Source organism: Myxocyprinus asiaticus, chromosome 34 (assembly GCF_019703515.2).
Source record: "Myxocyprinus asiaticus isolate MX2 ecotype Aquarium Trade chromosome 34, UBuf_Myxa_2, whole genome shotgun sequence".
Lineage (NCBI taxonomy): Eukaryota > Metazoa > Chordata > Actinopteri > Cypriniformes > Catostomidae > Myxocyprinus > Myxocyprinus asiaticus.
Window position 1 is genome coordinate 14210569 of NC_059377.1, and position 13877 is coordinate 14224445.

At 44.2% G+C, this 13877-nt stretch overlaps 1 protein-coding gene across 4 annotated transcripts in view; it reads right to left on the bottom strand.

Annotated features, from left to right (window-relative positions):
* Positions 1-13877, bottom strand: part of LOC127425200 (fibronectin type III domain-containing protein 5) — a 46349-nt gene that overhangs the window by 15219 nt on the left and 17253 nt on the right. For 2 of the 4 annotated variants that reach the window (XR_007894586.1, XR_007894587.1), the window contains exons 2-4: positions 10015-10130; positions 8861-9059; positions 5432-6312 (exon numbers count right to left, since the gene is read on the bottom strand). Coding sequence is in view for 1 of the 4 variants with exons in the window: in XM_051670916.1 (XP_051526876.1) it covers positions 8861-9059; positions 10015-10130 (315 nt within the window). In the remaining 3 variants the exon portion in view is untranslated. The remainder of the gene's footprint in view (positions 1-5431; positions 6313-8860; positions 9060-10014; positions 10131-13877) is intronic. The other 2 variants (XR_007894588.1, XM_051670916.1) reach the window with 1 other exon arrangement.

The window sequence follows — 13877 nt, forward strand, 5'->3', positions numbered from 1 at the left end:
AGATGGCAGGTGAGTTATGACATACAACGAGAGCGCAAACCACCTTGGCGGTTGACATATGCTACCGTTGTCGTGTTGTCTGTCTGAACTAACACGTGCTTGCCCTGGATCAATGGCCGAAACTTCCGCAGGGCAAGCAGAATTGCCAACAACTTGAGGCAGTTGATGTGCCAATGCAGTTGCGGACCCATCCAGAGGCCGGCGGCTGCGTGCTTGTTGCAAACAGTGCCCCAGCCCGTTTTGGAGGCGTCTGTTGTGACCACGACGCGCCTGGGGACCAGTTCTATAGGAACATCTGCCCATAGGAACGAGAGGTCGGTCCAAGGGCTGAAAAGACGGTGACAGACCGACGTAATGGCCACGCGGTGTGTCCCGTGGTGCCATGGCCGTCTCGGGACTCGAGTCGGGAGCCAGTGCTGAAGCGGCCTCATATGCATCAACCCGAGCGGGGTGGCCACCACCGAGGATGCCATATGCCCCAGGAGCCTCTGAAAAATTTTCAGTGGAACCGCTGTTCCCTGTTTGAATGCCTTCAAACAGGCCAGCACCGATTGGGCGCGTTCGTTCATAAGGCGTGCCGTCAAGGAGACTGAGTCCAACTCCAAACCGAGAAAAGAGATGCTCTGAACCGGGAGGAGCTTGCTCTTTTCTCAGTTGACCCGAAGCCCTAGTCAGCTGAGGTGTGAGAGCAACAGGTCCCTGTGTGCGCACAACACATCTCGAGAGTGAACTAGGGAGAGCCAGTCATCAAGATAGTTGAGAATGCGAATGACCACCTCCCTTAACGGGGCAAGGGCAGCCTCTGCGACCTTCATAAAGACGCGAAGAGACAGGGACAGGCCTAAAGGGAGGACTTTGTACTGATACGCCTGACCCTCGAACGCAAACCGCAGGAAGGGTCTGTGTTGAGGAAGGATCGAGGCATGGAAGTACGCATCCTTCAGGTCTACCACTGCGAACCAATCTTAATGCCGGACGCTCGCCAGAATGCGTTTTTGTGTCAGCATCTTGAACAGGAGTCTGTTTAAAGCCTAGATCAGAACTCACAGGTCCAAGATTGGCCTCAACCCACCGCCTTTTTTCGGTACGATGAAGTAGGGGCTGAAAAACCCCTTCTTCATCTCGGCTGGAGGGACAGGTTCTATCACGCCCTTCCGTAGGAGGGTAGCGATCTCTGCGCAAGGTAGCAGCGTTTTTGTCTTTCACCAAGGTGAAGTGGACACCGCTGAACCTGGGCGGATGCGTGGCGAAGTGAATCGCGCAGCCGAGTCGGACAGTCCGGACCAGCCCTCGTGATGGATTGGAAATCACAAGCCATGCGTCCAAGTTCCGCGCAAGGGGGACCAAAGGGACAACGTCATTGGACGTACTGGCAGGTGGGGCCTCGCGGCGGGGTGGAGCTCGAGGTGCCACACCACGTCATGGCCGTGCTGAGTCTAAGGACATCGAAGCACTTACCTGGCTTCTTGTGACCACCCCTGGAACAGCCTGGGACCGGGGAGGAAGAGGCCTGTCCTCGTGACCCGTGGAGACTGTCACATCCGGGGCGGATTTGTGCCACAGCTGGGCGCTCAGGGGCGGGAGACCGCTGCTGGAGCGCCAAACCTGCCAAATAGAGTGGTGGACGGTGGTCGTGATGACAGCCGTACACACCGGATATGTGACCCAGGGAACAAGGAAACCACTCTTGCTGAGCTCTTAAGTACTGCAGCCACTTGGGCATGCAGCACAATTAAATGCAAAAGGTAACAAAAAGATGGAGATCTGCTTACCAGCTCCAGAGCAGCGGGTTTCGTTGTCCCCGGGTCGCCCATCTCAAGGGCGCTTTGAAGCCTTCCACGGGTTCTGGGCGGCCGCGAGACGGGTGGCGTCTGCTTCCTGCGGTGGGCTCCACGCCGTGGCGGGGGCTGTGGCGGGGGCTGTGGCGTCACCGCAGGGGGATGCCCTTGGCAATGAGTAGATGTTAATCAGTGAACTCGCATAACACGAGATCTTTATTGGATGATCTCAGAAATTTGGCCAGAATTGATCAGGGCCTGTCTCCCTCAGCCGATCTCCAATCTGGGACTCCTCACTCGATTTCCAGCTTATGGCCTGTTATGTCGAGGAATACATACTCGGGAAGAGCTCGTCTAGGAATTTTACCATATCTCGGCCTTCCTCATGCTCAGGAATTCCAACAATTCAGATGTTGTTTTGCTGATTACGATTCTCAAGGTCTTCAAATTTTTCTCAAACTCGTTCCAAATCTACTTTGGTCACTAGCAGATTAGCAGCTAACTCCCTCTCCGATAACTCCAGATAACTGATCCATTTCTCAACATCCCCAATTCTTGTGACCAACTCAGAGAATTTCGCATCCATGGAAGTGATCGATCAACGTATTACTGCAAGATCCTCCAAGTCCGCCACAACCTTCCCCAGCATTACAGACAAGCTCGCCAGTTGACGTTGAATTTCTCCTGTCACATCGTCCAAACTGAGTCCCTGGTCTGCTGCCCTGTCTGGGGTATCAGCTTGAACGTAAGTGTCTTTTAATATCTCAAGAGCCCGAGGATTTTGAGTTCTTTGGCATGTTGACTTTTTAGATTAGTTATGTAGCAGGGTGTATCGAATCTCACTGGTATAAGACACAGAAATAATTAAAAACTAGCAAAGAGCGCAGAGAGTTCGTCGTTCACACGTCCGACCCCCACATGGTGCCACACGACTCCGAATATCTAGATAATTATGACCATTAATTAGTCTCAAGTGGATGTAGCCTGAAGATCTTCTTATGAGGACTTTTGCAATGCCCAGTCAACATTAGAACATTGATCAGAGTCTGTAGCTCTGAAGATCCCCACCATGTTGAGGTCTCCTAAGCCTGATGTCTCACATCACAAGAAGAAGACCTCAGGGGTCAATTTCTTGGCAGCACATTTAACACATCTGGTAATTAAGGCCTTGTTAACTAAAAGAAATGTAGCGTTCTGGTCTGTGTTCACTGATTAACCACAGAGGTAAAAAAAAGGCTTTTGAGTGTGGGGAAAAAGTTGGAGCATTTTTTAGCACACCCTAGACATCAATACATGCCATGAGTCCTGTAGAGACAATTGAGAGGGGAGGCCCACAGAGAGAAAAATTAACTGTCTGTGTTCATTAGCTGCTCTAATATTTAGTGAAGTGTAATGGTGCTTGGTGGATTATTTATAGTGAAACACGAGCACTAATGTCTCATGATTAAACTTTTTTGTGTGTGTGTAAATGCTCTTGTGATCTAACGGACACACACATCAGCTAAGAGCCAGCCATCCATTAACCACTATCTGCTATGCCTAAGAACATTTCTACCAGTCCTTGAGTCATCAAAAATATTTTTGAAAGTCGCATTTGATAAAAGCATCAATATGCTAAATGAATCAATGTAAATATTATTTAAACATTAGCTCAGTAATTTCAATCATTAATATATCTTGTAAAATGGAGCTTAAGGATTTCGGAGGTGAAGTGTGTAATTTTTACAATGTTTAAATTCTTTCTTGTATCCCAGAGACATCTACTGTAAGTGTAACACGGCTTCACAACAGAAGGGAAGGAGGACACAGGAAAGCGGGTTCCAGGCTCAGGTAAGACTTTTTAATCGGCCACTTCAATACTTTACAACTTCACAAACTCATCAGCTTCACAGGCACCTAGTCACTTAAACATATTAGCTTCACAGACATCATAGTTTAAACACAAAAGTTTCTCGAGCACTGTGGGCTTTCTTGTGCCAGACTCTCTCTCTCTCTCTGCTGGTAGCGTGGCCACTTATATGCCGCTCTCCCCATGCTTACTGGAATTAGAGACAGGTGTTAGACATAATTTAGCTCAGGTGTCAACGCCCTTACCAATTTCTCTCTCTCCAGACGGATGCTCGACCATGCCCCCACTGCCACATATTCCCACCACCCGACTCAGGCCGGGGTGCCATCCGGCCTATCTACCACTCCCCCCCATTTCTGGAAAGGAAGTCGGCAACAGCCATCTGCGCCTCCGGCCTTAAATTTAAAGATCAAAACGTTTTGAATTTTATTCTTACTGTTTGAAGGTCCCTCCTCCCAAGCTTTGCGTATGACGTCAAGCATGCCACGCAGGAACCACCCATACGGCAGCTCGAATGGGGAAAACACAGTGGAGGCTTGTGGGACCTCTCGTACTGTGAATAACAGGTGATCGAGCCATTTGTCCCAATTTCTAGCATCCTTGTGCACAAATTTTCGAATCATATTTTTAAGGGTTTTATTAAATCGCTCCACCAGGCCATCTGTTTGTGGATGGTAAATGCTGGTGCGAATTGACTTAATGCCCAATAATTCGTAAAGCTCACGTAGTGTCCGTGACATAAAGGTTGTGCCCTGATCGGTGAGGATTTATTTTGGAATCCCCACCCGGGAGATTATTTTGAAGAGTGCTTCCGCAACACTACATGCTGAGATGTTGCGCAGGGGAACTGCTTCCGGATATTGCGTTGAATAGTCCACTAGGACCAATACAAAGCGATGTCCACGTGTTGACTGCTCTAATGGCCCAACGAGGTCCATGCCAATTCTCTCGAGGGGACCTTGATCAGTGGAAGGGGGCACAAAGGCGCTTTTGGGGTGGCTGGTGGATTCACCAGCTGACATTCACGGCAAGCCACACACCACCTGCGAACATCACCGCCAATGCCCGACCAATAGAAACAGGCTATTAGTTGGTTCAGTGTTTTTATTTCCCCTAGATGCCATGCCATGGGATTATAATGAGCCGCCAGGAACACCATTTCCCAGCGGCTCCGCGGTATTAAGAGCTGGGTTGTATCTTCCTTTGTTTGAGCGTCCTGTGTCACTCTATACAATCGCTCATTTATAATTGTGAAATAGGGATATGAAAGTGTGACATTCGGCTGGAGTTGTTGACCATCGATCACTCTCACTTGGTCGAAGACGTGCTTAAGGGTTTCGTATCATGACTGCTCCAAAGGGAAATCCCCTTCGGGAAATCCCCTGAGGATGGGAGGGGCTGCAGCCTCTCCCCCTCACGTCATCCTGATGTGGAGCTGACAAAGACGGCCCCGACTCTGCCTCCACTGCCAGAGCAAAGCACATTTCACATCTCATCACTTTTGTGCAGGACCCATCCGCGCATATTCCCTTTAATGCATTTTTAAATTCAGGCCAATTAGTCCCCGAAATCAGCAAATGGGTGAGGTGGGAACTAACCGCGGCCTCCACTCTATGTTTTGTTCCCTGGAATTTAATCACAAGTGTCACCACAGGGTAGTTGTGAATATCCCCCAATGCACACACTTCACCCTCACCATTTTAGCTGTGCCTAAAGCCTCGTGTTGAACCAAGCGTTGGTGGATAGTGGTTTGATTACAACCCGTGTCCACCAATGCTTGGCGAGTACCCCCCTTGACACTTACTGGTATCCAGTACGCTCTGGCCTGGTCGGGGGCAGCCTGCGGAGTGTCAGGGATCCGGACCACCGTCCCCAGCTCCATCATAGGGCACTGATCCCGGAAATGTCCCTGATCTCCGCAACTCCAGCAGGCTGGCCCAGGTGCTACGCCCGCACCTGCATCGGCGGGCACCTCCACCTGAGGGGGAGAACGGCGGGGCACCATAGATGTTTGGTGTACCAACCCCTGCGCACGGGGAACTGGCCTTGGTGGCGGGACTCCTCGCCTCCGCGGGGCAGGAACGGGCTCTGGGGGGAGAGCAGAGTTAGAGGGAAGAGGGGAGGGGGAAGACAAAGGGGAAACACAGGGGGAGAGGAGAGTATGAGGGCTCTTCCGCCCTCGGGTACGCTGCCATATGGTCCTCCGCCAGTCTGACAGCTTCCTCCAGCGATGCTGGGTGGTGGCACTGGACCCACTCCGCCATTCCTTTTGGCAGTCGATGGATTAGCTGCTCCAGCACCACCTGGTCGATCACTCCCACGATGTCGCGATCCCCCGCCAGCAACCATTTCTGGCAGGCGTCTCGGAGTCGTTAGGTGAAGGCAAACGGGCGGCCAGTCTTCTCCAGCTTCATGGACCAGAAGAGCTGGCGGTACTGCTCTGGACTGCAGCCAACCCGCTGCAGGATGGACTTCTTCAGGTCTTCATAAGCCAGGAGGTTAGCCGCCGGCAGTTGTCAACACATCAGCTTCACAGGCACGTAGTCACTTAAACACATTAGCTTCACAGACACCACAGGTTAAACACAACAGCTTCTTGAGCACCGTGGGCTTTCTTGTGCCAGACTCTCTCTCTCTCTGTCTGCTGGTAGCGTGGCCGCTTATATGCCGCTCTCCCCATGCTCACTGGAATTAGAGACAGGTGTTAGACATAATTTAGCTCAGGTGTCAGCGCCCTTACCGCTTTCTCTCTCTCCGGATGGACGCTCGACCACGCCCCTGCTGCCACAGTAAGCCATTTGTAGGTTGACTTCCCGAAGAATGTAATTGCTGTAATTAGTTCCATAGCTCTTTCAACATAGCTCTGTTTGAGTGGTCTAACATGTCCACCTGCAAAACTCTAGCATCCACCAACCCTTACAAAAAAATCTAAACTAGCTGCAAAGGTCCCCAAAATTTGCAGCTCGTTATTTTCACATGCAAATGAGCTTTTGATTTGCACAAATGTTTGCCAGAAGTTTGAAGCTCTTTGCTGGTAGTGGTGAACCTCTGGCAAACCTTTGGCAACAATGGACAATTAATGGACAACAAAGCCCATTTGCATGTGAAAATGATCAGTTCAGCAGCAAATTTGCCATGAACTCTCGATTTTCGTAAAGGAAGTGACCATTAAAAAAACACCTTCACAACAGCCTAAGCATAACATAAGCTTAGCAACCAGACAGAATATTTTAGCAACTGCACAGCAACCACCTAAACACCAGGTTGCTATTCTGTTGCTGAAGTATTTTGGGTAGCTACTAAGCTAATGCTAGACTTAGGCTTTTGCTATTTTCAGTTGTTACTAGGTGGTAGCTAGGTGGTTGATGAAGCAAACCTTTGGCAACAATGGACTATTTGCCGCTACTGGCAGACACTTCAAAGGCAAACCTGTTTCAACATTTGCATGTTAAATTACAAACCCCCACAGGGGTTTGCCAGAACTCTAGATTTTTGTAAGAGAATAGCAATCACACAGAATACTCCAGCAACCGTTTAACAACCAACCACTGAAAACACCGGCAAACACCCTAAGCCTAGCAACAGCTTAGCGACCACCAAGAATACTTCAGCAACCGCTTAACAACTTAGTTTTTCTTGTACTTTACTTTTCTAGTTATGTAATATTTAGTGGCACAGACATTACACACTTTGCCTTTTTTGATTATGTGAAACCTGATTATGACCTTTAAATACAATAACTGACAAATGTACAGATCAATATTGTAATTATCTTTGAAAACCATTATTTACTGGCACTGTGGTAATGTAAACCCAGAGCACTCTTTTTTTAATGTAAAGACTTTTTCTTGGACATCCTATGAAACTAGAACATTGGGTAGTTCCCTGTTCCTCAAAAACATGGATGTGTGAGACAAAGGTGTATCATGTACTGAATGCTTGACATTTCACTGATGTTTGAGGTAAAACCTCAATCAAAACACTGTGTGGAACCTGCCCTGACTCTCAGCTGCATAACTGAGGGTTTGACACAAAATGTCAACAACACTGTCCAGAGCCAAGGACTGACGTTCATCCATTAAAAAGGCAAGTGCTTCTGGAGCATAAGACCCTGCAAATGTTTGTCCAAGTAAGCGGGTCATCAAAAGGGATTATAAAACATATAATTGACTGTACTGTGGGTTGTTCTTAATAAGTCAAGCTCTTTAGAAACAGATAATTTAATGGGAAAACACACTCAAAAAAGCACTTTATGCCCTGAATTATGACAGTGTGATTGTTATAGTAGTTGTAAAACTGCCAGCACACTGTGAGTCTTTTTCCCTCTGTTGACAGTGATTTTGCTGTTAGTTATCATTCAGATGAAATCTACCTTTTAAAAACTGAACAAACCTTGAATGATGTGTTTTATTTGTATTTTATCTCTGCAATTAGGTCCAGAAATAGATACAATAAACATAATTTTCTATTTAAATGGGTGTATGTTCTCAGAGTGCACTTTCTTACAAAAAAATAATGTACTGGTTCCATTGTGATACCAGTGAAGGTAACAGATAGTAATACCATGGTACTTTGATATATGCACTGTAAAAAGTGGTAACCAGCAATTGTTACCTTAAGGAGCTAACCTGATATAAACATTAACATTGGTTTTGCTGGTAACCTAATGAAGTTAGGTTTATTAGACATCAAATCATATTTTTGACTTGAATAAAACAAGTATATTTAGATGTTACCACATGAAGCACCTTTTTTTAAGTGATATCTTTTTCAGTGAGGGTATTTGATGTATAACAATGAGCTTTTTTTGTTTTGACCAACAAGATTTTAAGTTAAAATTTATATTAATGTTATAGAGAAAGTGTATATTTTAGGTGCTACAAATGGTCACCATTAGTTTGTTCCATTTTAGTTCCCTTTTAGTCCTCACTAGCTCTTCTTAAATGGTTCTGTTGTGTAATAAAAGGTCATAAAAGCTGCATGCATAATAATAAAATAGAAATAGCAATGCTGTTTAAAAGTTTTAGATGGAATACAGAATCATATAGTTGGCCTTCCAAAGGTATATCATGTCAACTATCCAATGGTACTGAATAACTACCAATTAAATGTACCATAGTATTTACATAGCACTCCAAGGTACTTCAAAGAATGTATTAACATTATAGTGGTACATGTTTAAAAAAAAAAAAAGACGGTAGTACCATGGTAAATTTTGTTAGTGCTGGCTTACCTGGGCTTTTGGAGGCCAGTTTCTCAGACTCTTTTGGTGTGCGGAACAGAACAGGTTCACTGGGAGGGCTGGTGCCGCTCATGCTAATGGACTGCACATGGACAATGTACTCTGTGTCTTCCTCCAAATCCCATAATGCACATGAACGAGTGGTGGTGTTCACTTCTTGGATGAATCGCAACATGCGAACGTCCTTCTTCTGTAATCATCAGAACAAAATAAATCTGAGAGATGAGAGGCTCGTACTGTGTAAAGAAGGATAAATGTACATGTGATTAGTCAACATGACATCAAAATTTACATGGTTTACTTTCTTAATACATTATTCAACGGTGCACATTATTCCAAGAAAAAAAGTTTGTCTTCAGAATCTTTCATCATGATGTAATAACTTGCACAGCATCTAAAATGACTTCCGTTTCTGGCTGACATCACCAAGCCCTTCTAATTTTTCAAGCCCTCACCTGCAACCACCTGTCATATAAGACCAGTTTTAATGTTCCAATCTATTCACCGATAAAATCCATTCCTGCCTAACATTTTTTTCTTGTCCTTGAATATCTCATTTAATATCTTACTTGTCATTTCCCATTGCATGGCACTAGTAACACCAAGCCATGCATTTGATTCTGGGATCACATACTGACGAAAGGTATACCTTGAATGCAGTGTAAGTCACTTAGGATAAGTGTCATCCAAATGTGTACATGTAAATGTATATACTATAACACTCACAAATACATTAAATAACATATGTAAAATGGGTTGCAAGTTGTTTCATGTTGACTTTAAATGCACACTGCAGAAACTCTGTTTTGGTCTTGCTTGGTTTGGTGACAAGCTGTAATGGCTTTGTACTCTAGCAGATGGTCAATGCAGTCCTTGTTACTGCTTTCCTCAAATCTGCTCACACCCACACAGGCACCCACTAATATATGCGTGCATAAAAAATTTAAAGAAAGCTGAAGGCCACCTTAAATATAAACAGACTGTACCCTCCATGAGAAAGTAGATCACTCTATATCGACCCATAACTAACATGCTTATGCAAGCATTCACCCACGGCATTCCAACATTAAACTTGAATTACGAGGTGATTTTCCTGTGTTTTTCACATGTAAGGACTCTAAATGGACCATAAACTTCTTCAGTACCTGCTGGGTGATGGCAAACCCAATGACTGGGTCTCCCTCCAGAATGTCCCATGTCACTATCGCTGAGTTCCCCTCCAGTGCTTTGATGGTCACATTGAGTGGAGCAGATAAACTATCTGATGAGGACAAAAAAAAAAAAAAAAAAAAAAAACACAACAAAAAAGAAAACAGTAAACACAGTTAGAACCATTTCTCTATTAACACTGTGTCCTAACCAGGTGACAGATGTGACAAGTTTCCAGAGAGAAAAAATTCTGTCCACACTGAGCGGGAAACTGTTGCGCAACATGACACAATCACAGCCAATCAGAAGATACTTTATGTTTAATACATTTATGAGGAGCTGGATTTTGACCAATAAGATTTCATAGTGGGCGGGGCTACCCAGAAAAATGCTGCAGAGAATAGAAGCCAATCGCTCAACAAAATGTCCTGTCACTGTCACTTTGGCGAAAGCAAACTAGAACCTAGAATATTTGAAATTCCTTCTATGCAGATTTCTTGACCATTTTATGGTTCGCCAGCAGAAAAAAAAAAAAAAAAAAAAACTACGAAAAATGTTGCATTCACACTGACAGCATTTTCCAGTGAAAAGCGACCTGAAGTCACTTGATTTCAAATACAGTTGGTGATTTGTAGTGACAGCAATTTCCGAAGCAAGGAATTCTGGGCCCCCTGACTGATCTGGGCCCCTTTAATATAAAAAAATGCAAAATTGGCTGTGGGACATTAGAATCATTACCACCTTTCACACCATTAGCTACAGCCCTGACAGTGACCAATAGAACAGAACGATGGTGTCTTGAGGTGCATTTTTAAAAGTTGGAGTTCTATTAACTTCACACAACTTCTACAAATGCAGCGCTCCAGCACTAGACACTGAAAAAACAGTGAGACATGGCGCAATGGTCAAAAACTTCTGTCAAATTGCGTTTACATAGAAAAACAATAGAAAATCACTGTGGGCAGAAGCAAAAATGTGTGTTGGGCCTCATGTATTCAGATAGAAGACAAAGGCAGGCCTAACACAGTCGTAAAACCTAACTCAGGCCCACATACCAAGTCATAAATTTTACTGATAAAAATCACGCCAAAATCAAACAAAGGGAGTCCAAAACAGACTACAAATCCCATGAAGCCTTGCTCACTAAAGGATCGAACTCTAACTCCTATTGGATGAGGCACACGACAGAACGCACCTCAACCATGACATCATCAGGAGTAGAAATACCTCTGAAATGCTTCCGGGATTTGCTTCCAGCAACTTTGCTCACCATGCATAGACGCAGCTCATCGTTGCTCTCAGGTGTAGCCTCGTGGCACAAGGAAGTAACGTCCGACTTGAAACACCGAACACTCTAACGGATCCGAAGGAGACCGCCAAGCAATCCGCATCTTCATCCATTTGCCTACAGAAGTGAAGAGATTAAAGATTTCTCTTCCATCTTCAATCAAGTCGACGTCGCTGATTTCTCCGCCAGCCCGCCGAGAATCGGCAGCCATACCGCACGCCGACAGAGCGAGAAATGGCCTCCCGTCATCACCCGAGCCTCGAGGAACCGAGTCTGAGTTAAAGGACGGATGAACACACATTCTATGTCCTCATGCGATTCAAGTAAGAGGTTTACGTCTGGGCAGAGATAGAATATTATAGTGTGTTATTCTTGTGTATCAAGGTTATTGCTTGTACAGTTTACGGACTGCCGTGTCCACTCATTATTAATACTCAGGGTATTAATTATCATGAATGAGATTTGCTGTATTGTAGTCCAACCACATTGGACTGTTGTGCATTTCCGCCATCGCGGGTGAGACCGGCAAACTGAGTTTATCCATTAAAGAATCAAAGACCGCGGGACGGTTTACGAGCCGTCCACCGCGTCTCTGAGTGATAAACAGCTGCTTTCTCTCCCACGATCGCGAAACCGGCTTTGGGGCTGTCACTTAATTCTCTCTCTCTCTCTTACTAACCACACACACGTGACCCCTCACAAACATTCTCACACACATTTTTGGCTAGTAGATAGCTTCGTGATAAAGCTCAGCTTTGTCCCTAAGCTATCGTACAAGCAGATACATGCGGTAAACTGGTAGACACCATTGACTGGTTTCTCTCCGCCCACATTCGCGGCCATATTCTCTGGTCATAAGTCTCGCATGACATACTCTCCACGAGAGTCACGTCCGCCATTTTGTGCACATCCCTCCTTACACACACACACACACACACACACACACACACACACTTTATGTGTTATAGGATTATTTTGGTTTCCATATCTAATCATATCACTGTTTAGTTTGTAGTTGTAAGTCGGAAGTTTATTGACTGCATTGTATTAATTATTAATTGATATTACTGCATAAACAAACTTTGTTATATTACAAAGAGATGTGTTTTGGTTTGTTTTGCATACACCTGTGTCATGCTGACGGGATGTCAGTGCTCGGATTCAAGCCTTCATTCATTGTTTTTTCCCGAAAATCGATATTCTTTGGATGTCGATTTTCCTAAGAAAACAATCTAATATTGAGACTCTTATACTATCTGGTTATTAGTCCCTGATTCCAGGGTGGTGCCCCATCAATATGAATCCTTATTAATATTCTATTGATTTTTGATAATTGATAATTATCTTTGATGATTGTTGAATTTGAATGATCAATAAGCTAGTGTTAATTTTAATTAATGTTTCATCGATGTTAATGATTAGTGATTATCTTTGATAATAGTTGATTTAAAGGATTTAAAAAAGCTAACATTTATTCTCATCAATGTTCTATTGATTTTAATAATTAATAATTATCTTTGATAATTATTGATTATTGCTAATAACCAAACCAGCTCCTAAACGTAGCGCACTACATTTACTGGAGCCCCATATGAGGTTTTAATGAGTTAGATTCAATTAATTAATTTAAATATTAATTAATAACTAAAGAAATAATTATTAATTATTTCTGATAGTAACACTGATCTAAACAACCAGGAAAGCCCTACATGTGTTAGGTGTGAACGGCCCCTTAGACATTCATGTAGATATTCTTATATGTCTGTGAAATGACCAGATAAAGATAGCACAAAATGAGTTTCAAGTTCTCAGTCTTGTCTCAGTCTCTAGCTCTTTTTCTGATGCCAAAAAGGACAGCATAGTTTGGCTGCTGGAAATGCCCTGATGCTCAACTCTGTCTATGCTTGCTCTAGATCAATATTTCCACTGCTCTTTACTTTATTTACTGTGTGGGAATTCTTAAATTGTTATCTGAACCAGCCTCTTTGTCTTTGAAAGTCATCAAACAAAGAAAATGGCCTGAAACAAAAGCCAGCTGCCATTTGGCCATTGGCTATTTTCTTCATGATTTTAATGGAAATGCTGTGCAGTGACTTCAGGAGACTCCATGAGTTGTGTTGTGTGTCATCACTTGTCAGGATGATAATGTGCCATCACATAAATCGGTGCCATGAAGATCTAATCATCAGTAATGTTTGTTGACTACAAAGTGAAATGGTTGTCTACTTAACGTCGTCCATCACAATGTAACAAATTCACACCCTGCAGATGGGGAAATTATGTATTTAAAGGGGATGACAGACAGAGAGAGCCAGTCATCCCTGAGGACACAATATGTCTCCCACTATGAGGGTTGTGTTTATAACAGTCATACATTGCACTTTAAATAGAGGAGTAATGTAACTAGTGCCCGACCGCTATATCTAATCGATATCGATATATATAATGATATTATATATTAGCCTTTCACCGATATATCGGTATCGGCATATATTTTACCGATATGCGCAGATATGAAAACTTTTTTCAGAACATATAATGCAGAAAACAATGCTTTAGAATTGGTGTCAT